At 50.6% G+C, this 24,609-nt stretch overlaps 1 protein-coding gene and 1 long non-coding RNA gene across 9 annotated transcripts in view; one reads left to right on the top strand and one right to left on the bottom strand.

The window, feature by feature from the left end:
• Spring1 (SREBF pathway regulator in golgi 1) overlaps positions 1-24,609 on the bottom strand; it is a 71,163-nt gene that overhangs the window by 29,427 nt on the left and 17,127 nt on the right. The window contains exon 5 of one of the 8 annotated variants that reach the window (XM_052755187.1): positions 9,907-13,293. The exons of 4 other annotated variants lie outside the window; for them this stretch is intronic. In XM_052755187.1, coding sequence (XP_052611147.1) covers positions 13,267-13,293 — 27 coding nt within the window. In that variant the 3' untranslated portion in view covers positions 9,907-13,266. Of the gene's footprint in view, positions 1-9,906; positions 13,294-19,522; positions 19,679-23,387; positions 24,039-24,609 lie in introns of those variants that run through there. 3 more of the 8 variants (XM_052755182.1, XM_052755184.1, XM_052755185.1) reach the window with 3 other exon arrangements.
• Positions 19,561-23,274, top strand: LOC128120934 (uncharacterized). Its single transcript, XR_008222013.1, has 2 exons — positions 19,561-22,159; positions 22,381-23,274. It is a non-coding gene; the product is annotated as an uncharacterized LOC128120934 (long non-coding RNA).

Below are 24,609 nucleotides of genomic sequence, written 5' to 3'. Positions count from 1 at the left end.
TCCAGATTGTGAGGGAAAAGAAACAAGCATGTGAATGGCTGCCTGGCTGGTCCCTATTGGGAACCTCGAAATGGGATGAAGAAGAAACGGTATCCGTTCGGCAGCTCCTGGGCACCTGGTGCTCTGCTGGGGTCTTTCGTGTCTAATGTTTCATTTCACTTTATTTTTTAATTATTTAAAATATACCTTTATGTATGGGGTAGGGAGCAGGACCACGTGTAGGCTGGAGGGAACTTTGTGGGAATCCCGTCCTCTCCTTCCACCATGTGGGCTCCAGAGGCGGTAATGAAGTCATCAGGATGGGTAGCAAGCGCCTTTACCTGCTGAGCCATCTGGCCAGCCCCGTTTCGCTTTAATATCCGTTCTGTGAGATGAGCAGAGAAGGAAACTGTGTGTGTGTGTGTGTGTGTGTGTGTGTGTAGGTATAGCTTAGTCAGCCTTTTCACACTGTGCCCCAGAATGCCGGTAGACTGGTCATAGCTTCTCTTCAAGAGAGCCATGCTCCCTTGGATGCCCAGGAGCTTCGACATGGGTTAAAAACAGAGCTGAGCCGGGCAGTGGTGGCGCAAGCCTTTAATCCCAGCACTCGGGAGGCAGAGGCAGGCGGATCTTTGTGAGTTCGAGGCCAGCCTGGTCTACAGGGCGAGCTCCAGGAAAGGCGCAAAGCTACACAGAGAAACCCTGTCTCGAAAAACCAACCAACCAAACAAACAAACAAACAAAAAAACACCAGAGCTGACCTCTCTTCTCTCCCCAGGCAGGAAGACGCCTGTTCTAGAGAAGCCAGGACCGCACACAGAGGGAAAGGGGTTATCCTGCCCCCTTGTGTTGGGAGGACCAGCACGCACCTGCAACTCTGCGGGCGTACTGGGACCACATCTCTCTTCCTACTGAAAGCACCCGAGGTTGCAACCTAGGTATTTCTCACCAACAGAGACGCATATGTCGTTCACTCAGCACCCGTCCCGAGTTCTAGGAGTGGTGCTGGCCCAGGAATCACAACGCAGAAGATGGGGCTGTATGCGGACTTGCCTCCCAAGATGCTGGGCAAACCACCCGTGCTCCTCCGCACCTGCGTTCCATTCTGAGGCTCGCTGCCTTTTCAAAAGACATGTCTATCAGTGGCAACACAGTGCACCTCTGTGATTCCCGACACGTCTGTACCGAGTGTGCTCCCAGGCAAGCAAATGCTGTCTTCACCCGGTTTTGATAGACGTAAGACCCTCCCCTATGCGCAGGCAGGGTGGGAACTCCGCGTCTGTCTGTAGGGGCGTGGCGGGGGTGGACAGTGATGGGGATAAACCAGAGTCTTTGTGTAATTGATGAAAGGCATCGTATTGTTGAACCAGATGAAAGATTTTCTGGTCTTTGGTCTTGTCAGTGAGACTTTCTACACGTTTCCTTTAACAGGCTTCTCCCCCCCCTCCCCCCGCCCAGGGATGAGTCATTTCCAGAGACTCAGCCGCCTGCAGCTTCCTGGGAATTTCCCTTCTCCTAGTCAGCCTCAGTTTCTCCTATCTGTAAAACGGATCCATTCAGTAAGGATTCAAAGGGACTTTGAGGCTCTTTAAGGCTTCCAGGACCCTGGATTTGGACACTTCTGCCAACAGCTCATGTCACCTTCAAAGTGTTACATTGTTAAACAAGCTCTGCCTCTTCAGATTACAGAATGTGGCTTGCACGTATTGGGCTCGTGGGGTGACAGAAATTGGGGTGGTCATCTGTCAAAATCCTCTGCCTGAGTGGTGCCTATACCCTCCCCTGTAACTAGTTATCAACAAAGGGTGTGTGTGTGTGTGTGTGTGTGTGTGTGTGTGTGTGTGTGTTCAGAGAACAGGCTCCCCCCAGGTTTTTTTTTGTTTTTTTGTTTTTGTTTTTGTTTTTGTTTTTTTTTTGCAATATGCAAGCTGTCACAGATCTCAAGGCAAGATATTATTTCTGATAAATAGAGACGGACAATAGATGATTTCTATATTAATATTACTTAAAAAAAAAGGCACCTTTCCTACAACTCACCGGAGAGAGACAGGAAGGCCAGTGTATGGAGAGTTGAGCTATAGATACCAGAGACTTTGGTCCTGTGAGAGTTGGAGCCCCCGTGCCCCCCACCACCACCACCTTGCCGTTCACTCCCCCCCCCCACCTTCTCTTCCTTCATCTCATGCAGTTCAAAGAAAGGGGGGTCTGCATTTTCTTCCTGCTGATGGAGGTTGATTAGCAGTCAGGTGGAGCGATGATGCTCGGGGGACAGCACAACAGATTAATTAAATCACTCTGGCTGGCTAAGTGGTGACACCGTGATTTATAGCGCCGCTCACTCAACCAGACAGCCGGCTTTTCTCGCATGCCGAAGGAAGGAGGCCCAAGCTGGCCGGTGGTTAGAGACCTCAGGCCCTATGAACTTTCAGGGCAAGCTTTTTTACCCAGAAGGCAGTGGGCCCCCTGCTGCTGGGCTTGCGTCTCTGGGCTAGGAGACCCACAGGAGAGAGGGGAGCCACCCGGGAGGCGTGATAGGCAGGGCCACGTGCAGGAGTCTGATGTATCTCTGCAGAAGAGGAGGCTCAAAAAAAAAAAAAAAAAAAAAAAAAAAAAAAACGTTCAGCTGTGGCTCACCCTGAAGAAACAGCCCCCTGCCAGTCCCAGCCTGGTGACTCCGGGCCTTTGTCCCCATTTTTTTTTCCAGGACAGTTATTGTCTCCTCAGCGAGATGTCCCACTGTTTCTCTTAGATGTTCTGTGGGCGGCTGCCTCCACTTCCCTGAGGAACTAGGTCACCCAGGGTAGCGTGACAGCGGTAGATATTCTAACACAGTTAGCAAGAGCCGGTTCTACCATACCCTGTGTGGGAATGGGGAGCTAGCTCATTTCCATACCATTCCAGAACTCCTGAGTGTGTGTGTGTGTGTGTGTGTGTGTGTGTGTGTGTGTGTGTCCCTCTGCTACACACACAAACACACCCAAACCCTCCAGCATTACGATTAACAATACCATGCCCCCCCCCGACCCCCCAGCTTTTTAGGTGGGTGCAGCGGGTACTTTATCCACTGAACTGTCTTCCCGCCCTCAGACAGGTTTTCTTATGGAATCCGAAACCTAGCCTCAGTTTCCCCAATTGATAGTGAGTTCTTCCTCTCTCTGGGCTTTCTTTACTCAACCATCTGACTGGCCCTGGTCAGAACTAAATTGGTATCTTATACTTGAGTCTACAGCCGGCCGGCAGCTGATCATATGCAAGGAAACTAGACACCCCCACTGTTTATGGACAGAGAAGCAAAGTACAGCAGAATCCATACAATGGAATGTTATGCAACCTTTTTTTTTTTAAAGGAAGAAAATGGGGGTGGGGGGAGGGGACACGGATGGACACTGATGAAGTAACTCGGTCGACAGTTGGCAAGGTGCTTTGCCTATCAGGCACAAAAGCCCTGAGTTCAATCCCCAGAACCTCAGAAAGCCAGGGCTGGTGGCCTGAGCCTATAATCTCAACACTTAGGAGCTAAAGATGGGGGAATCAGAGGTTCAAGGACACGTTCGCCTCCGTAGTGAGTTCGAGGCTAGCCCTGGACATACATACTAGGCTCTGCTTCAAAAATAAAAATGTTTTAAAATCTAAGGAATGACATTCTGACCCCTATACAAGATTGGTGGACCCCAGGGGGACATGGTACTAACCGAAAGAGATCACACACACAAAATACTGTGTGGTTCCAGTACCTCAGAATCTACTGTTTTCAAATCGAAGAGAGAAAAGAGGGAAGGTTGGTGGCCCCGCAGGAGAGGGGGGAGTGGAGTTAGCGTGTGATAGGTGACCTGTTGGGTGTGAGGTGGAAGGTACTGGACAGGTTAGTGTTGCCATGGTGAAGCTACACAGTAGACCTAAAATGGGTAACATGGCAATGTGTACTTGCTATTATAACTTTTAAAATTTAGATAAATTGTATCGCTGATGAGGACAGCAAGCAAAATGTCTTTTTCTTCCAATGAAGTTCTTAGTTAGCAAATAAAGTAATGTGTTTCATGATGACATTTTCCAAAGTGCATGTCATTGTATTTTGCTCCCATCCAGCCCCTCAGGACCCCGAGTCCTCTACATTCCTCCTCCCCGATTTATTTTGTAATACTCATTCCCACCTTGACCCCGCACCGCTCTGCAATCAGTTTCAACGAAGTGTCTGGTTGCAGAGAGGATGCAGAGGGATACAGCAGAGATGGATAAGCAGCCGACTCTGGGTCTCCTGTGGCTTTATTCCCCAGCCTAGGAATCTTGGAAGCCCCTGAGAAGCCACCGGACCCTTATCTCCACTTATGAAGGGAGCCAGAGCGCCATCAAATATTAAAAGGGTAGAGCGACTGGCATAGTTTTCCATATAAATGACACTACTTACATATATGAAGATTGCTTTTAAAATTCAAACATAATTATTTTTTAAAAGGCATCCAGCGAGCTCTGTCTCTCTCCACTCCGACACTTCTGGCTGTTGTCAAGTTCTAGTGAGGTGCCTGTTGGCAGACAGCCCAAAGCACTTTGTAACATGCCCTCCAGATCCTCAGCGAAAAGTGATCAAAGGATTGGCAGCGGGGAAGGCGGGGCTGAAATCAGCTCCGCGAGGGGTGGGGCCGGGCCATTGTCCCTCTTGGTGGGAACAGCTGCTTAGCAGACACTGGCACGGCCTGATTATCGCAGGCACACGGGAGGCTCTGGGTTCTCTGGGGGCCTGCACCTCGCATTTTAGCAGACAGCTCGGTAAGGATTCGGTGTCAAACCCTTTTGAAATGCCTCCTTGACACGAGGGTGGAGACGCTGCCTGGGAATCTCATTAGGGCCCCCTGTCTCCCTCCGCCACGTCCCCCTGCCTGCTGCCAGTAAAGCTGGGGCACAAATTGCTCCCCCCGCTTCAATCAGCCTAGAGAAATTGCTCTGCAGACATGGTGTGGGTTACCTAGGCAGACCCTGGAGGCCAGCTCCTGGGTCCCACTGGAAGGATCATTTGTGGGTCTGCAGATCTAAAGTGGGTATGGTGGTGATGCCCTGGGGGTCAGCAGTTCTGGATTGGTTTTTGTTGTTGTTTTGAGACAGGGTCTCCCATAGCTCTGGGCAGCCTTGAACTCACTTTGTAGCCAAGGATGACCTTGAATTTCCCATCCTTCTGCCTTTACCTCACAAATGATATACAGGTGTGGACCTCCCTGTCTGGGTTAGGGGTCAGTAGCTACTATAAATGGTAAGAAGCCACCACCAAGCAGCAGAACTTTATATTCTCAGTATGGGCTGGCGTGGAAAAGGTGGTTCTGGGGGTGGAGGGACAATAGGGACCCTGCAGACCCATCTGATACTCTCCTGCCCTCAGTCCTACCCTCCACTCCCCACCCTCATCCTCCCTCTTCCCCTTCTTGGTTCCTTTTCTGGTACAGGAAGTTAAGCTGCTGGTCAGCATTAATCCATAGTGGCAGGCAGGGCTGGGGACTGAGGATTAAGGAGGTGGTTATGTGCACTGTGCCAATACACCCTGGCTCCTATGTGGCAGGGTAGGACATGCCTCAAGGCTCATCCCCCTCAGAGGTCCATTTCTTTGGTCCTCTGGGTCAGTTTTCATCGACACCCCAAAAGGAAATGGGTTCAGGGATATTGGCAATAGTCTGATGCCCAGCAGTTCATGGGTTCAGAACAATTCCAGCACCTCACCCTCCACCCATTGGCAGCTAAAGGGCCCCTGGCCTTGGTCTCCAGAGGCAAAGGCTGATGGGAGGAGGGCCAAGTTACAAAATGAATATATGCATGCATGTCTTCGCGTTAATCACCGGAATGCATTTTTGGAGAGGTGAGCGGAGCGGAGCTGCGGGACCCCCATTAATGTTAACTTTATTTCAGTAATGAGATGCCAGGTCTGGAACAATCACTGTGGCTAATACACTGTAATCACAGTGATGAAGCCTGCATGCTGAGAGGGGAGGGTGAGGTGCTGGGGATGGGGGGGGGGTCTCAGAGCAGGGGGCCACCTGACGTGGAAGAAGTGTTGGGATCGTGACAGAGAGACTCTGGAGACAAGCCTTAGTAGGACAAGGGTCTGCAGAGAGTAGTGGCCAGGCCAGGAGGGCTGAACCCAAGTGATGAGGGCCATCCCAGCTCACAGATCCTGGACACTAGGCTGAGACCCATTCACAGGCATGGCCAGAGGAAAAACCTCAATGGAAGGTCTCAGGGTCCCTAGTCACCAGAGAGTGTGCTCTGGCAATGATATGAATGTGCAGGTAAACAGGGTGCTGCAGAAGGTGCTGGTACCCAAAGGTAGCAGTGGAGGGAGCCAGCAGTCAGCAGGTACTGTCACAGAGTCCACCCAGGGCGGTGGTTTAGGAGGCCAGATCACCTAAACCACAGACACAGCTATGCATTAAAGCTGACTTGGCTAGCCTGAGAGAGGAGTGTGAAGGGAAGAGAGGAAGTTACGCACACAAGCCGGGTTCTAGGGGTCATGGGTAGCCACAAGGAAACCAGCAATGCGCCCAGAAAGCTCCATGTTCCCCGAACTCCTGGTGACCCAAACCCCCACTGTTCCAGGCGTTGACGTGAGTCTAGTGGCCAAAATGATTTTTTTTTGTTGTTTTTAAGATTTGTTTTTGGTTATTTTTAATTTCGCCTGTGTGTATGCGGCATACGTGGGTATGTGCAGGCACCACAGAGGCTTGAGGCACCAGGTTCCCTGGGCACTGGAGTTGCAGACACTTGGGTGCCACCCAATAAGAGTGCTGGAAATTGAACTCTGGTCCTCTGGAAGCGCAGCCAGTGCTTCTAACCCCGAAACCACCTCTCCAACCCCAGTTTCCAAGTTCGTGTGCCTCTTTGCAATAAACCGTACTAATTCATTAACAAGTAATTAATTATAGGGAAGGACATAGTTCATTAAAGGGGAAACACAGAGGGACCTGAGGTGTGCCATGCCTCCCCTGTGACCTGACTCTAGGTGGGCAAGAAGAGCTGAGGTGAGGTCCCCAGTTCCCCTTTATGGGTCATTAATACAGTCCCTACCTCTCCCAAGTTCATAAATGCAGGCTTTTCCAAGCATGCTCTCTTAACTGAATGAAGTTCAGATGGATTAAGGGTGGGAAGTGTTTCCCCGGCCACTGCAGTCTTTCCCATTCCTACAATTTCCTCCATTATGTTTTCTGACATCACCGCCAGCCATCCTTAACTCCTGGCAGAAATCTAGTGTGTCTCCAAGAATGGTCTGCAGGGGTCCCCCAAGTGCTGGTGTGAAATAAAACGGTTTTTAGGGTGGGGTGCAGCTCAGTGGTAGAGTGCTTGGCTAACATGAAGGAAGACATGGGTTCAGTTGGCAGCACTACAACATACACACACACACACACACACACACACATATGCACGCACACACGCATGCGCGTGCACACACACATACACACAGGCAGGCATGCATACACACAGCTTCCTAGGCTCTGCCCAACCTTCCCACAAAGCACGTCCAGGCAAAGCCTATAACTGTCCAGGAGCCGCACTACAGCCAGTACCCCAGGTTGCTTAGTGCCCCTGTCTGAGGACTGCTGTGTAAGTAAGTTCTCACAGGGGTCTGGGGCACGGGATATAGATGTGTGTGACCAGCCAACATATTCCGCAGACCCATCCTGTTCCTAACCCAGTGACTGTGCTCCACTGGCTGTTCAGGAGAACGACCAGATTCCTACATCCAGCAGCGGCTAGGCTATCCTCACCCACAGAGCTCCACTCTGTGCCCCGGAGATAGGGCCAGGCACAAATGTGGGTCACTGCCGTGGTGACGCTTATGTTCCAATGAAGATACTAGGCATACTGGAACACACCTGTCAGCCCAGTGTCAAGGCCAGACAACCTGGTGAGATCCTGTGTTCAAAGGAAGGAAGAAAGAGAGGAAGTGGGGAGAGGGAGGGAGGGAGGGAGGGAGGGAGGGAGGCATGGGGGGCCCCAGAGCAGTGAGTGACTCTCAGCAGACCTTTCAAGACTCCCTCTGGCCCCGGTGAGGGGAATAGTCTGTGGGGAGCCGTGGGAGAGCCTGGGAGCAGGCTGAGCCGCTGGTATGACTTAGGCAAGGTGTGGGGGCTCATGGGAGAGCAGGAGCCAGGGAAGGAAGTGCCTTGGTGAGCTCCCACCTCCCCTCCAGGAGATTTTACAAGGGGCAGAAGAGTCCACAGGCTCTGCAGTTCTTTCCAGGGGGTGTGTCAAGTGTGTCCCTGAAAAGGGGACTCCTAGCCCACTCCTCACCCTAACTAACCCCATGATTCTCAAGCAGGGACAACTGCATCCCACGGATGACAACCGTCACCCGGGTGACCTTGTTTGTTGTCCAGATGGGAAGGAGAGGTGCTGATGGCATCTTGGATTGGGAGGTGCCTCCTTATCCCAGGCTGGCCAGGAGAGTCCCAACCACTAAGGACCATCAGGCCCAATGTCAGGCCCAGCATCCTGCCTTAAACGGGGCTCCTGCCCGCTGCCAGTTCCTCTCCCACCTGGCCTGGTCCAGCCACTTCAGTTAATTCAGCAGGTACTTCATCAGATGGCTGAGGCATCCTCCCTGACGCACCTTGTGGTTTAGAGACACATTAACTCCATCTCACTGGCTACCGACAGTGACACAGATCAGCTGCTTCTGTCATCGCAACAACCACATGAGAAACACGAGTGTTGCGGACAATTCATTACCCAGCTGTTAAGAGCCACAAAGCGGGCACAGAGCTCCTCCCCCCACTCCGTGCCCCGCCCCACCCCGCCCCCATCAGGCCGGCGCTGGTGAGTGCTGACCCCGCAGGGTGATAACGCGGCTGCAAGCCCTCTCCTCTCCCTAACCTTGACACGCCAGAGCCCAGCCTCCTGCTTAACAGGCTGCAGATCCAAAGGGCAGGGTCTGGGACAACAAATGGACAGGTTAATTTGTTTTCTGCCCCAGGCCCATCAGATACGCACACACATAGAACCAGCCACCACCGCAGAGAGAACGACTCTAACACGGCAGGTGCTGAGAATCGCATTCCACGGAAGGAAATAAAAGTGACGTCATTACAGAGATGCGTTTATTGGGGTCGGTTGGCTTAAAAACCAGGTTCTTTCCCTCTGCAGGTTAGTTCTTGCAGGCTTAGACCTTCAAGCAACAAAAATATCACACTTCCAGGTGGTATCTTTAAGGAGAGCTAATTAGGGCTCTTGGCACTTAGAACATGAAACATTTTACAATTTTCTGAAAAGCAATTTGCCAACATTAGCTAATTAAAACACCCGGCCTTCCACAGAGGGGTAATGAGAAGAGAGTGGTATCCTCATTTCTAAGCATCTGTTCTAGGGTTAAAAATCCAAATTCCTGTTGTTCCTACTGCTTGGTCAAGGTGCTCTGAAGGCTGCTCTTTGTTGCTCTGAGCAATGTGCCCAAGAGCATTTAAGGAAAGATTGTAGTTGGTTTTTTTTTTTTTTAACTCTGTTGCTCTTTGGGGGTTCTGCCACCCAGCTCCCAAATAAATACACACAGAGTCTTATTTTTTCTTATGAATGTCCGGCCTTAGTTTGGCTTGTTTCTTGTTTCTAGGCAGCTTTTCTTAACTAATTAGTCCATCTACCTTTTGCTCTGGACTCCTACTTTTTTTCTATTTCTATGTCTCTTTACTTCTTACTCCATAGCTTGCTGTGGGACTGTGGGGCTGGGGGGGGGGGGGCTGGCACCTGGTTTTCTTCTCTTGCTCCTCTATCTTCTGTCCCCAGATTTCTCCTTCTATTTATTCTCTCTGCCTGCCAGCCCTGCCTATCCTTTCTCCTGCCTAGCTATTGGCCGTTCAGCTTTTTATTAGACCAATCAGGTGTTGTAGACAGGTAAAGTAACACAGCTTCACAGAGTTAAACAAATGCAACATAAAAGAATGCAACACAGCCAGGCAGTAGTGGTGCACACCTTTAATCCCAGCACTTGGGAGGCAGATACAGGTGAAGCTCTGTGAGTTCAAGGCCAGCCTGGTCTACAAAGCAAGTTCCAGGACAGCCAGAGCTGTTACACAGAGAAACCCTGTCTTGGGGAGGGGGGGGGTAAGAATGCAACACATCTTTGTATCATTAAACAAATGTTCCACAGCATAAATAAATGTAACACATCTTAAAATAATATTCTACAACAAAAGATCCCTGCTTCCTTCACATTTGGAATCTATAGTAGGGACACTATAGAAGGTTCTTGGACATAGAGGCTGGTCTACTAAGCCAGAGTCCGCCAAACTAGGGTTGAAGGCTGAATTTGGCCCTTGGCTTGTGTTTATAAATAAAGTTTTATTGGTACATAACCAGACTTGTTTGTTTGCACATTGACTTTCATGATTCTCAGTGTCCACAAAGCTGAACCCATTTACAGCTGAAGGTATTTCTCCTTACAGAGAAAGCTTGCTGGACTTGGTGCTAAGCTGTGTGCATCTGTCTGACCATGACTTTCCAACCCAAGCAGTCCTCAGCTGTGACTTGGGGATATTATTAGATGGAAGGCAGGAAAAAGAACCTGATAAAAAGCAAGGGTTGCCTTCATTGACTCACCCTCCACAACACACTTGAAGTGATGGTACAGGGGTCTAAGAAGCTGGGAGGGAAGAAAGGGCAGGAGTTGGCTGTGTGTCTCATCTCCTTTTCCTAACAGCTCAGCCCCGGCACATCACCTCACCACTTCCGGCTCGTTACCTTCATGTGTAAAATGGGACACTGCACCTGCTTGATGGGGTGTTTTACTAAGTCTTTATAAACCCTGTTGCAGCTCTGTGGGGGTGCATTAGTGAGAGGTTTGGGATGTGGGACCTGGGTACCTCTGTCAGTGGCTGTATAGAGACCCCAGGACTGCTGGACACGTCTGTGAGGGAGGAAAAGCGGCATGCAGACAACTAGCTAGAAGCTCTCGAAGATGCTACAGGAATCCGATGACATTCAAAACAGGCTTGGGGGCCACGCTCTGAGACAGCTCCCAGAATATAATGTTGCGGGGGAGAGCATTTGGAGTCAAGAATCCCATGCAAATTGGAGTCAAGTAGCTACCCCCTTAGGACTGTCCATTGAAAAAACATATGGCCACTTACTCATGAAAATCACATGGCACTCAACACAGCACACAACATACAAGAAAAGAAAAAACAGAAATAGAACATCAACACTAAATTCCTAGGCTTCCGAAAACACAGTTTTAAAAAAATGTAAAGGGGCAGCCCATAGAAAGAATATATTCGTAAACCTATAAACACATAAGGCATTCAACTAAAAAAATAAAGACATCTGGGGAAGGACGGGTGTGGAATTCGAATGAGAATGTCCCCCCTCCCCCACCATAGGCTTGAGTATTTGAACCGCTGGATCCTCCGTTGGTGGTGTCGGAGGTTGGGGAGTGAGGGGTTAGCTGGTGTAGACTTGCTGGAGGAGGTCCATCCCTGGGGGCGGGCTTTGAGATTAAAAGCCTCTTGCCCCTTCCAGTTCACCCTCTCTGCTTTATGAAGACAAGAGCTCTCAGCTTCCTGCTCCTGCCACCATGCCTTGCTAAGATAGACTCTCATCCCACTGGAACCAAGAGCCAAATTGAACTTCTTTTTCTGTAAGTGGGCATGATTTTTTTTTATCACAGCAACAGAAAAAATCACTAACACAGTGGTGCATGCCGGTAATCCCATCATTTGGGAACTGGAGCCAAGAGGATCCAGAGTTCAAATCCAGCCTCAGCTACAGAGCAATTTTTGAGGCCAGTCTGAGCTATAAGGGTGCCATGGATTTTAGATTGACTTTGAAATTCTGGCAGGTCCACCCAAAAGAGAAATGTGGAGTGACTGAATTGGACCCAGCAATCCCAATGCTAAGGATCCCCAGGAAAACTGAAACCCATAGGAAACCACACATGAATTTCAAAGCAACGTGATTCATAGCAGCCCCAAAGCAAAAGAGATCCAAATGTCCACCAACAGAGGAACTATTGAACAAGTAAGTCATGGAGGCACACTGCAGTGCCACACTCCCAGGGAGTCCCAGCTTCAGCACCTTTGATGTTGGACCCACATTCTTAGGGGTTGGCTGACCTGAGCACTGGGAGATGCTGGGCAGTGGTGTGGTCTCCACCATCAGATGCCAGGGGTACTCCTGAAATCATATTTGGCAAGCAAAAAACATCTTCAGGGCTGGCAAGATGGTTCAGCGGGTAAAGGCATTTGCAGCCTGAAGTCCTGAGTTCAGTCCCTGGGACTCACTCATACAGCAGAAGGAGAGCTCAGATGACTTCAAGCCGTCCTCTAGCCTCTACAATAACTCCATGTCACACACACGCGCGTGCGCACACACACACACACACACATCCACATACATACATGCACACATAAGGACATAGTGCTTAAAAAAAGCCTCCAGACATTACTGGCCACTGCACTGAGAGTCAAAGTTTCCCTCTAGTTCAACAGCTTAGGTCCATCTTTTTTTTCCAGGTCCTGGGAGCCTCCTACAATCCTAGAATACCAAGTTGGAAGGACCCTGGATGTCACTCTGTTTATACCCTTCACAGAAAGACACACTGGCCAAGATACGTAACAGATACAGAAGAGCCTGGGACGTTGAGGAGGTAGCTCTTCTCTGAATTTGGAGATCAATCCAGAAGTCAGCACCTCTGAAGACTGAGCTTAGCTACCATTGCCGCAAAGAAAGCCATACAGACTGGGCTGCTCAAACGGCGGAGTTATTTTTCTGGAGCTCTGTGATCATAAGTTTTCTCAGGTTCCACCCATCCCCGCAGTCCCTCAGCCACTTATAAAATAATCATTCAGAGGCTTATATTAATTATCAATTATGTGGACTATGGCCGGCTTCTTGCTAGCTAGCTCTTTCATCTTTAATTAACCCATTCCTATTAATCTATAAGTTGCCACGTGGCTGTGGCATTACCGGTCTGCTGGCATCTTGCTGTTCCTTAGGCAGCGGCTGGTGTCTCTCCTCTCCTTTCTTCTCTCCATATATCTGCTTAGATTTCCCACCTGCCTCTAAGCTGCCTTACCATAGGCCAATGCAGCTTTATTTATCAACCAATCAGAGCAACACATGTTCACAGCGTACAGAAAGACATCCCACAGCAGAGCTCTTAGATGGAGACGGTGGTAGGCTGGTTTCTCCTGAGGTCTCGCTTCATGACTTGCCATTGGCCACCTTCTCCCTACATCCTCTCACAGGTACTTCCTCTGTGTATGGTAGCTCAGGTGTCTCTCATTCGTCCTATAAGGACCAGTCACACCGGGTCGGGGCTTATCACGATGCTTCCTTTGAACTCAGTGGCTTCCATTTAAAAAAAAAAAAAACTATTTTAAAATCACAAGTATCTGCTTAGCCTGTGTTTATGTATAGGTGTGCCACTGTATACATGTGGAGGTCAGAAGGAGAGAAACTGTAAACATGTGGGGATCATGTGGAAGCCAGAATACCTCCATATGGTTTCTCTCCTTCCACCGTGTGGGTCCCAGGGATCGAAACCAGGTGGTCAGGCTTGGCAGCAAGCATCTTGACTTACTGAGCCATCTCATTGGCCCATCAATCATCTCTTTAAAGTCCCGCCCTCCAAACGGCCACATTCTGCAGTACCGGGTTGAGGCTGCAGTCTATGGCTTTTGGGACTCACAATTGAGCACATAGCAAGGACCACAGAACCCTAAGATGCAGCCCACTTGCTAGGGCTACCCTAAAATGCTAATGCTAACTTCCCCTTCTAGCACATTCTCCCAAATCCCTTCCTGGCAGCTGCCAGTGGAGAGAAGATAGAAGAGGAGGATGGGGAGATGGGTCAGTGGTTAAGAGCATGTCCTGCTCTTCCAAAGGACGTGGGTTTGATTTCTAGCGCTACTTCAGGTGACTGCCTGGAACTCCAGCTCCAGGGGCTCCAATGCCTCTGGCCTCCATGGGTACCTGCACTCACGAACACCATCCCCACATATACAAAGTTAAAAATACTAAAAAGTCTTCTTTTTTAAAAAGGTGGACGCTTTCGTTTAAATAATAGATGATCCAATCCCAGAGCCAAAGAACAAATTTCAGGGCCAATACCTAACCTGCTACCCTCCAGGGCTCCACTGAGGACCCCCGCTCCCCCTGCAGCAAGGGCAGACCGCTCTCCTCACCGCAGAGGGTACCATCTTGGCTGAAGTCAGGAAGACAGCGCAAACCCCCTCTGTATTATGTCCATAAAACAGAGATGAGAAGGCCTGCCTAGCTCAGGAGGGTGGGTGTCAGGGGAGTGCCTAAGAAGCCTTTTTAGCACCATGTCACCCGGGGAATGCCCACAATGTGCCTTTCAGAGACGCCTGGTCTGGAATTCCCACAAGACAGACAGTGTGTGTGAGACCTTGAGCCCAGAAGAACCAGGGAACTGGAGTCTTCCTCTACCTGAGGACCAAAAGGAGTGAGTGATTCAAACAAAGGAGGGGTTGTGTGAGTGGTCCCTTCGTATCCCTGTTCATTGTCACCCAAGTACGGCTAAGAAGATTCACCTACATTTTGTCCTGGGGTGGGGCAGAGGCTAAGAACTGGGTGGCAAGGGACAGTAGCTCCGTGCCAGTAGTGACCTGTTTCTTTCTCCCTAAGGGTCCTGGTCCCTAAAAACACCAGGCGCAGGAAGGAGTCCTGATTTGCTGTCCCATCAGCTGGCTCTCTGCCCACAGTCATTGTTTTGAGGGCATCCTGGGCAAGCCTGAGCCACAATCAACACCAGGCTCGCACTGGGAACAGAAAACCCATGCAGCTGGTGCCACCAAGTGGCACGGTCAGCAACTGCCAGCACGCTTGCCACCAGCCACCAGCGCCGAGCTGCGTCGGCTGCAGCCAAAAGCCAGGCCCTGAAGATCACGCCTGACTCACTCTGTGGTTCCCCCACAATGCTAAATCAGGTCAGCGAGCTTATTTATGTCAAATAAATCAGCAGAGCCAACTGGTGAGCCGCCTCGAGACTATTTGTCTTGGGCTAGCGCTAAGCACAGGCTGCGGGCAAAAAACCCAGGCAGGTTTGGACGTCATGGACAGAGCCCAAAGAGCTTGCCCTGAAGGACTGTCCAGATCCACACCCACCAGGAAAATTTGTGTTCCACATGGAGGAGGGGAGCTGCATATATGCCTATGGGAGACAGCACAGCTCTAAACAGAGGCTGCCCAAGAAAACAGGGAGACCTTCACATACTGAAGTCCCTGAACCTTAAAAAAAAAAACAAAAAACACCATGTGGATGAGACTCTTGCTGCAGGTGTGAGGGAGTGGGGGGAATGGGGGGAGTGGGGGGAGGTAGGGTATGGGTTGTCCCAAGCATGGCTCATCCTTCCCCATGTGGCCTATTCAGGAAGATGATGGTCCATGGAATCTTCCCTGGGCCTTTTTCTTTTTAATTTAATTTTTAATTTTTTTAAAGAATTACTTTTATTTGTATGGTGTTTTGCCTACATGTATGTAGATGCACCACAATTATGCATGGTGCACAAAGGCCAGAAGAGGGCGTGGATCCCAATGGAATTACAGATGGTTGTGAGCCACCCTGTGGGTGCCGTGAATCGAACCCAGATCCTCTGGAAGAGCAACAAGTCCTTTGAACTGCTGAGCCATCACACCTGCCTCTTTTTTTTTTTTTTTTTTTTTTTTTTTGGTAAATGCCTGCTCTTAGTGATTTTCCAGAACCAACAACATGCCCAAGAGACCTGGAGAGTGTTCTTTACTTCTTGCTCAGCCAGTCCTCAAAGATGCTGCATGCAGCTCAGCTCTGGCTTTGGAAAATGCCTGGAATTTATCTGTGAAAAACAAAAAAGGACTTCTCTCCCTCTGGGGTAAAATCAGACAAGGAGAAAGGGTGAGGACTCAATAGGAGATCATTATAACGGGCTGTAGGCTCCCATGGGCTCCACTTCTCCAGGCTGGACCATCTGACTGGGAGGAGTTGGCTGTAACTGGATAAAGTCAACCTGCCGGGAACACGCATCATAAAATAGCATGTAGTGGGATTCCGTCTCTATCTACGTACACATATAAAATATACATTTAGACACGTCATTCGGCAAAACTTCCCATTGCAGCTGCGGCTCTCCTTGGGGGAACTAGGAACCTAATCGGGCTCAACTTGATTCTGAAGGCTTGTTTTTAGGGTTTCTTTTAAGAGACAACCCTTATGCTGAGAGAGGCCCAGGGAAGGCCCTGCTCAGGAAATATGACATGCTCTGGGCCTCTCGGCTCAAGGCCACTGAGTATCTCTGCACCCGCACAGCTCTGGGCATCCCAGCCAAAAGGCCGCTTCGCTTAGCACAGGAGTGTGACAGCTGTCTCCACAGGTGCAGGGACAGCACAGACAAGCCGATGGTGCCCAGGGAAACCAGAGAAGGAAGCTGAAGAAAATGTTTGGCCAGGTTTGATCTGTCTTTGGGATGCCTCGGGGAGGGGCTGTTTTGAGGACATTTGGGGTCCGGATGGCTGGTGTCCACCTACCCTGTGAGAATCACAGTCTATAGAGGTCAATGAAGAGATATAGCTCTGGTCATGTCTGGCTCAGTGGTGGGACTGCTGGGTGGTCAGAGTCAGGATCTAGGATCAGTATGTTAGCAATCACCCCAGCTGACGACAATGAGTTTACCCAAGTTCACAGATGCCTGGGCTCCTGTGAGGTGGGTCAGGTTGCTGCTCAGAGATGTCAGACCCCTTCTACTCACATGCTGTGCACAACTGCACATGTGCACGCACACATACACACTCTCACACAAACATGCACACAGACACACATGGACAAGGCATGGGACATGTTTAGGCAACACATAGATCATCACATTTATCATTCAAATTACCAACTTCTAATTAAGGAAATATTTTATTAAACTTTGAAAACAATTTTGTGTGTGTTTCAGACAAGTGTCAGTATGAAATTCAAACTGTCCTTGAACTTGGATTTCTCCTACCTCTGCCTTCTGTATGCCGGCAATTAAACCATGTGCCACCGTACCGGGCTCAACATCTATTTTATTATCTACAAACACAGCTTAGTAGATCTGTGGGAGCCTGTTCTCGGGTTCCTCGTGGCTTTACCCAGCAGGTCCACATAGAGGATGATTAGGACCACGGGCCTGAGTGCAGGTGTCTGAGATGGTCTGCACTTGGCTGTGCTGGGGGAGGAGGTCTTTTGCTCCACCCCTTGGCATCTCTGTAAATACCCTGGGGCAGAGACAGTTGGGGCCCATTGGAAAAGGTTCCAGGCCCTCTCGAGGCTATCCTTTATTTTCTATCTGTTTATCTCCGAAATATAAATCCTTCTATCTAATATTTCCTGCTGCTCACACTCAAGAAAACTCTGGGGAGCTGTGGGGTTGGTGGGTAAACACCCCACATAGATCCATCCCCACAGGATGGAAAAAACATATTCAAGCAGTGCTCATGTACACACACACACACACACACACACACACACACACACACAATGATCACACATGCACACATATACACATACACACACAATGATCACACATACACAATCACACATGCACACATATACATACACACAATGATCACACATGCACACACTCACACGGGAGCACACACACACACACACACACACACACACACACACACACACACAGACTCTTATCTTCTTAGAACAGGCATAGCCAATGATCTAGAACCGGTTGTCTGTGACAGACTTCTTTCTCATTTAACCCACACCACACGTGGCTGCACTTCAGGTTATCTGGGTGGTTTCTGACCATGGGCATGCACTCCGTACCACACAAAACAACCTATTTCTAGCTCTGCTGTATGATCCCCCCCGGCCCCACGGGATGTAGAGTCCTGAGAAATACAACTGACATGCGCACAGAAACATCGGAACAACTGCTTCTTCTGTTTTTACTGGCAACTCGATTCTGGGGTTGCTTCTCTATTCCGTGTCAGGGTCTCATTTTGTGAAGCCCAGCCTGAGCTCGAATGCATAATCCTCCTGCCTCAGCCTCCCCAGTGTCGGGATTACAGCCCCCAGGCTATCACCACAGCCTGCTGGATCTGTTTCTCGGCAGTATTAAAGGCTGTGTCTTTGTTTCTCAGTTCTGGACTCCCAGAGGGAACGACCCTAGGTTGCACCTCTTTAGGGGACTGCTGAGGCTCAGCTCAGAGTCAAGGGGCGGTGGCACTGATGTGACCACCCTGCTCACAGCATGGCGGCAGACCAAACCACCTTCTTCGAATCTTTGATGAGGGACTGGAGAGGGATGCTTCGGACTGGAGAGGGATGCTGCAGACGGAGCGATGTTGGTACCCAGAGCTGCAGTCACACCAGGATGGACCGTGTCAAAACCGCCCAGGAAGAACCTTGCCTGGACGGTGACACATTGGTGACAGAGGCATACTTCCAACAGGGGAGAACACTGTCCTGGTTAGCTCTCCTCTGGCATGTTTCAATCCTTCTCCTGTGCGCTCGGACTATGCCGTCTTAAGTAGAATGATTCCCTGAGGAATCTGCAGGGACGCCCCCCCTTCTCCCCCCCCCCCACCTCATCCCACCCCCACTCCACCAACAGGTCACAAACTTCCAGCTTGTCCTGCAGTCAAGTGTCTGCTGGGTGCACAGCGAGCGCACTAAGGAACACGGTACAGGGTAACCGCCCCGGGCCTTGAGGCAGGGATGCGCTGTTATCCCAGCATGTCCTGTGGGGATCACAGTGTAATTTAATCAGCACATCAGCGTGGTTGAACTCCGGGGTGGGGAAATAATGAAGTCGGCGCTTAGTGCTGGGAGTTCTCTGTTCAGCCTTGGGCGCAGCTGTGACCTGGATCTGGGCTCAGTTAGCTCGGCCGGGCCAGCCTATATGGTGTGACTGTCCCAGGCACTGTGGGCCAGTCAGTGAGTAGCATCACTGACCTCCCACCCATTAGGGCCAAGTGGTACCTTCCCCATTCCAGATATAAGGACACTATCTCCAGACACTGCCAGAAGTCCCCCGAGGGTCGGGGGGGGGGAGGGACTGCCCGTGTGACAAACCCACCACCCTAAATCTATTAGAAAGATGGGTCTGTGAACGTGAGCTAATTGCTTGAGTGTGTCACGGAAGGGAAAGTTAAGCGGAGAGAGGCTCAGCTGAGGTTTAGATCCCTGGAGGCTGAGGGTGGAGGATGGAGAGTCTGAGGCTAGCCTGGGACAGACAGACCAGGTCTCAAAGGAAGAAGAGAGGGGAAAAGGAGGAAAAGGAGAGAGAATTATTTAAGGCTTCATCATGTTCTGTAATAACCAATGGGAAGAGACAAAATAAATGGTCAATCAAAACATGGGTTTCCACTCATTGTGATTTAATAAACACAAATCAATAGCATTTGTGTATTTTATCATTTAACTGACGGACACAGACTTAGGCAGGACCAGCCAAGGCACAGCCACCAAGACTGATGACCCGAGTCCCATGCCAGAACCCACATGGTGGAAGGGAGCACCAACTTTCAAAGGTTTTCCTCCGACCTAAACCATGGTACATGTGTGCCCCCACCCGCCCCAAATAATGAAACGTGATTGAGTTTTTTAACGATTTATTTTTATCATTTGTGTGTGTGTGTCTGTGTGAACGGATGCCACATATTTCCGGTCCCTGTGAAGGCCAGAAGAGGTCATCACATCCCTTCGGTTATGAGTCCCCCAATGTGGAAGCTGAGAACTGAACCACGTCCCCTGGAAGAGCAGGAAGCATTCAACCATTGAGCCGATTTCCCCTGCCCCTTAAAAATCTTAAGTTTAAAAAAAAAATCCTCTTTGAAACCCAGAACTCCTTATTCAGCATGAGTTGATACACATGGGCTCAGGATTTTACAAATAAAATAAATAGAAATGGGAACACTGAACTCCTGTTAGCAAACAGCTTAAGAGATGACTGGTCCATGGCCGACCGGGGAATGGACAGACAGACACCTCCTGTACCTGTGGAGACATGGCTTGACCTGAACAGTGGTGCTCTGTACTAGCAAACCCACCCCCACGGAAAGACCCAGATGCCCTCAACAGGTCTCTAGCAGCCTCACACTGTGTGCGCGCAGGTCTGCAGACAATAAACCCACGAGCGCCGTTTCCAAGGGGGAAGCAGCTCTGGGCTTTGTGTTTTTGGTTTATTGACTTGTTTGGTTTTGCCTGAAAAGTCACAGAGGAAGCCAAAAAGAGCTGGTGGTTATCTTCGGGCTGTGTGATTTTTAGGTAATAATTTTTATCATTTGTATCGGGTCAAAAAAAAAAAAAAAACACCTCGGGACAAATGACTAACTATGGTGCCTATTAGCATACCAACGTGAATATTGCTCTCCAGGCTTCCTCAGTATCACTCCTTCCTGTGGCTCTTCTCAGTCAGCCCCCTCCCCTCAACTTCTCCAGCCTCTCATTCCTATATTAGGGATATATTTGGGCCATGAACTCCCGGCCCCTTCTCTCCCTCTTCTTCTCATGATCATGTTCAGTCCACTACTTTCTCTCCCTGCTCTGGACGCTCCCCGATGCCTCAGACTATACTCCCTATCATTAAAAACCTTCCCCTCAGCCACACCCTGGAATGGTCAGGTCCTCACTTTACAGTTAGCTTGTCCGGAATTAGCTAATTAAAAAATAATTTCCTAATGACTATAACGGATGCCTTCCTCATCCTTGCCCACCCCCTCATGCTGCTCCCTGAGGGCTACTGACATTGGCCTCTTAGGAGGCAGCATCTCTCACTCAAGAGGATACCTCAGGGCAAACTCGTACAGGTAAACATGTGACCCCGTTTTCCAAATAAAAGGCCCAAGACTCAAAGAAGGCCACACTGTTGAGAAACAGTGGTTCCAGGCTCCAGTCACATTCCTGTCCTGTCTGTGACGGAGAGGCTAGTTCATGATTTACCTCCAAATCCCTACGTTGGGAACATCTGGGCCTGGAATCCCAGCGTACCCGTTCCCCACTCCGCTCCCAGGAAGCCCTGCAGTTGGCCTTTGGGGTGTGTGAAGGGCTCCATCATGACCCTAGAAGGCCTCCTCTACTCCTACAGGAACCCAGGAGCTCACCCTTCCATCCTGGCTGTGGTGTAGAGCGGCACTGCTGGGGGGGGGGGGGCACATTCTCCTGCACCCCGTCTCAGAACCCTCTTGCTATTGTGTTTCTTCTCTCTGTGGTTACACATGTGGTATCCCAGCATCCTCAGCAAGAGACCTACCTGCCTGGCATCCCCTCACATTTAATAACATTAAACACCCAAGCTTGACGATGTTTGCACCTCCTCTCTTCCCCCAAGCCCCCAATAAGCTTCACTCGACTCGTGCACACAAAACTACAGCCTCTGATTCTAGGAGCCCCATCGAGAGAACTCAAAACCAAGCCTGCAAGGGAGGCGAGCTGGGGCCCTTCCCTGCCCAGTGCCACTCTTGTCTGAAGGAAGTACTGGGAATTTCTGAAGTAGCGTGTGTGTGTGTGTGTGTGTGTGTGTGTGTGTGTGTGTGTGTGTGTGTGTGTGTGCTGTGTTGTGTGTGTGCGAGCGGTGTTTGTGTGCATTCCCCTACTTGATTAAAACACAAAACCCACATTCTACAGTCAATTAAAAGTGACTTTGGCAGCCGGGCAGTGGTGGCGCACGCCTTTAATCCCAGCACTCAGGAGGCAGAGGCAGGCGGATCTCTGTGAGTTCCGAGGCCAGCCTGGGCTACGGAGTGAGATCCAGGACAGGCTCAAAAAAAAAAAAAGTGACTTTTGCATTACTGACTTGGTGTGGACGTAGACACCAGCTTCTCCTATCTCCTGTCTGGGATAGCTGAAAGCCATCCATTCTCGGGGTGGGGGGGGGATGGTATGGAGGTGCAGTGGAGGACACGTGGGCAGGGTTCAAGGTGAAGTTCTTGTGTGGGTTTAGATGACTGGAGGGGACTCGGGAGGACAAGCCACCTCTCGCTATTTCCCCATCTGCCGAGTGAGACACAAGCAAACTGGACCCTTGATCCCACCTGCTCGGGGACTATAAACTCGTGGCCTGTCCACAACATGCCGCCTTTCCGGTGCCGCGTCAGAGAGAACCGGCTACGGGCATGACGTTTACAAACTGTTTCACAGTCAACCTGGGTCGCCACTCTGGAGAGTGAAAACTAACTCAAGGGAGAGACCAACACCAATGCTGACCAAGGGTAGACTAGCATTAAAAGCCAGGTGAGAGCCGGGCGGTGGTGGCGCACGAGCCGGGCGGTGGTGGCGCACGAGCCGGGCGGTGGTGGCGCACGCCTTTAATCCCAGCACTCGGGAGGCAGAGCCAGGCGGATCTCTGTGAGTTCGAGGCCAGCCTGGACTACCAAGTGAGTTCCAGGAAAGGCGCAAAGCTACACAGAGAAACCCTGCCTCGAAAAACCAAAAAAAAAAAAAAAAAAAGCCAGGTGAGCCCGGCAGCTGGGGTACACCTATAATCCCAGCCCTTGGCAGGTACAGAGAGGGCAGTCAGGAGTTCAAGGCCGGTGTCAAATACATAGGGAGTTGGATGCCAGCCTGGGCAATGAGAAACCCTGTCTATATATATTTATAAACACCCCAGTTACCAGAAATAATGAGCAAGCCAGAACATTGCCAGAACATTCTAGGACGTGCCAGAATGTACAGGTGCACCTAGTTCTTCACTGAACTTTGAATCCACGCACTGAGAAGTCCAGAGCAAACGGAAGAGAAACACCAGGATCTAACACTGAAAATCGATTCCCTGGCCAGGGCCACGGCTCAGGAGCAGAAGGTTTGCCAGTCACACACAAAGTCCTGGGTTTGATCCCAGCATGGCAGCACAAACCATGAGAACAACTGACACCAGTCTGTCCTCCCTTCCGGAGAGGTGACAGAATACAATTCAGAAGTGAGCACGAAGAGGAAGCAGGAGGGAACTGAAGGAAATCCCATCCTGAAGGCAAACGTGGCTGGGAGACAAGGCTCCACGAAGCTGCTGAAATAAAATCTTGAGACTCATGTCTGATGCTAGGGCAACCCGAACCCAACCCACAGAACACCGTGGCCCACTGTGAGGGTCAGTGAAAGAAGTGTGCATTAACAGGTGGCCTAAAACCCAAGTTTCAGTTACTGCTGACAACCGCCCACCTCTGCAAGCATCGGACACTGACCTGCCTGCCTTCGGGACACTCTTCAGCATGGCTACCACATCCAGCTCCCACTGAGAGGGAAACTTTAGGCTGGAGTAAGAACTTAACAAGTGGGTTGCCTCTGGCACACAGCCAGGAACGGAGAGCAGTAAAGAATGAGCGGGTGGTATAAAGCACATTCACCAGGTCCCCAGCGGCTTCCGTGACAGACAAGGAAAAGGCTCCCCTGCCCTAAGGCTGAGGGGTTTCAACAGGGGCACAGTGACAGGAAACCCCACTGGGATAGTCATCCGGGGAATTCAGGCCTCCCGACTACCATTTCAGGTATATGAGCACACCACAAGGGCTCAATGGGGACCAGCGCCCCCGAGGCCCTACATACCCCTAGATGTTGGGATATGCACACAAGGCCTGCCGGTCCGATGTTGAAACAACCAAAAAATAGATCCGCACACCCACACTCCTGGAGACAACCTTGCATCTGGGTGCAGGGGTGATGTCACTTGCTGACAGTCAGGAATCAAGCACAGCAGTCACCTCCTCGAGCGCACCCAACTGGACAGGCAAAGGTGTCCTGCACGAAACACGGCACCTTCCACCGCTCTGAGAAGTCATTAAGTAACTACAACCTAGGATCAAGTGCCCAGCCCCTGACCAGCAGGCTCAGGGCCCTGTAAGGTGCCAGGGCCTCGTCTGGCCTGCTCTACAGGACAGCTCCGTCCATCTGCTCCAGCTGGCGGTGAGGGAGCCAGAGACACTCGATGCCACAAGACACGGTCAAGGCCAAGGATCCTTGTGTGCCTGCCTTTCTCCTTCGCTATCTCACGTGGACCAGTCTGGTTCTGGGTGTGTCTCTCCATCAGGCCTCACGCGGGGAAGAGTTCCGGCGGGCTCTCTCCATAGCAGTACTTGGCTATGGGGTCGCGGTACGTGTTCTCGTGCTGCACGCTCTGCTGGCGAAGGAAGACGGGAGAATGATGGAGAGGGTCGGCTTAAGGGACAGCCACACACTCCCTGCCCATTCCGCCTCCGGCACGCCTTGGGGTTTCAAGGAACTTTCTAGAATAAAGTTGGATTCTTAGCGCTGAGTCCCACACAAACAAGACAGGATACCACTGTGTCATTTCTTCTGTTGTCCACCGGGGAGCTTTTGAGCAACCCGGCTGCAAGCTGGGTATTTTGAGACTACTTCTCAATCCATCTGGAACGGGGCCTAGAGATATGGTGCAGCCGGAAGAGTCCCTGCCTAATATGCATGAGGCGCTGGGTTTGATCTGAAGCACCTCATAAAAATGGGTGGATCGGTGCCCATCGGTGATCCTGGCCTCGGGGGAATAGAAACTGGGGTCATTCTTAGCAGTACAGTGAACCTGAGACCAGCCTAGACACAGGAGTCTCAAACACCAAAACAAGGGCAAGGTGAGCTGGCTCAGGGGCTAACACAGACAGCGCTTGCCTCCGAGCCTGAGGACCTCGGTTTGAACTCTGGGACCCACATGGGAGAATGAGAAGCAGGCTGTCCTC

Source organism: Peromyscus californicus, unplaced genomic scaffold (genome assembly GCF_007827085.1).
Source record: "Peromyscus californicus insignis strain IS unplaced genomic scaffold, ASM782708v3 Scaffold_2__1_contigs__length_46816999, whole genome shotgun sequence".
Lineage (NCBI taxonomy): Eukaryota > Metazoa > Chordata > Mammalia > Rodentia > Cricetidae > Peromyscus > Peromyscus californicus.
Note: the sequence above shows the minus strand (reverse complement) of the source record. Positions and strands in the feature narration are given on the sequence as shown.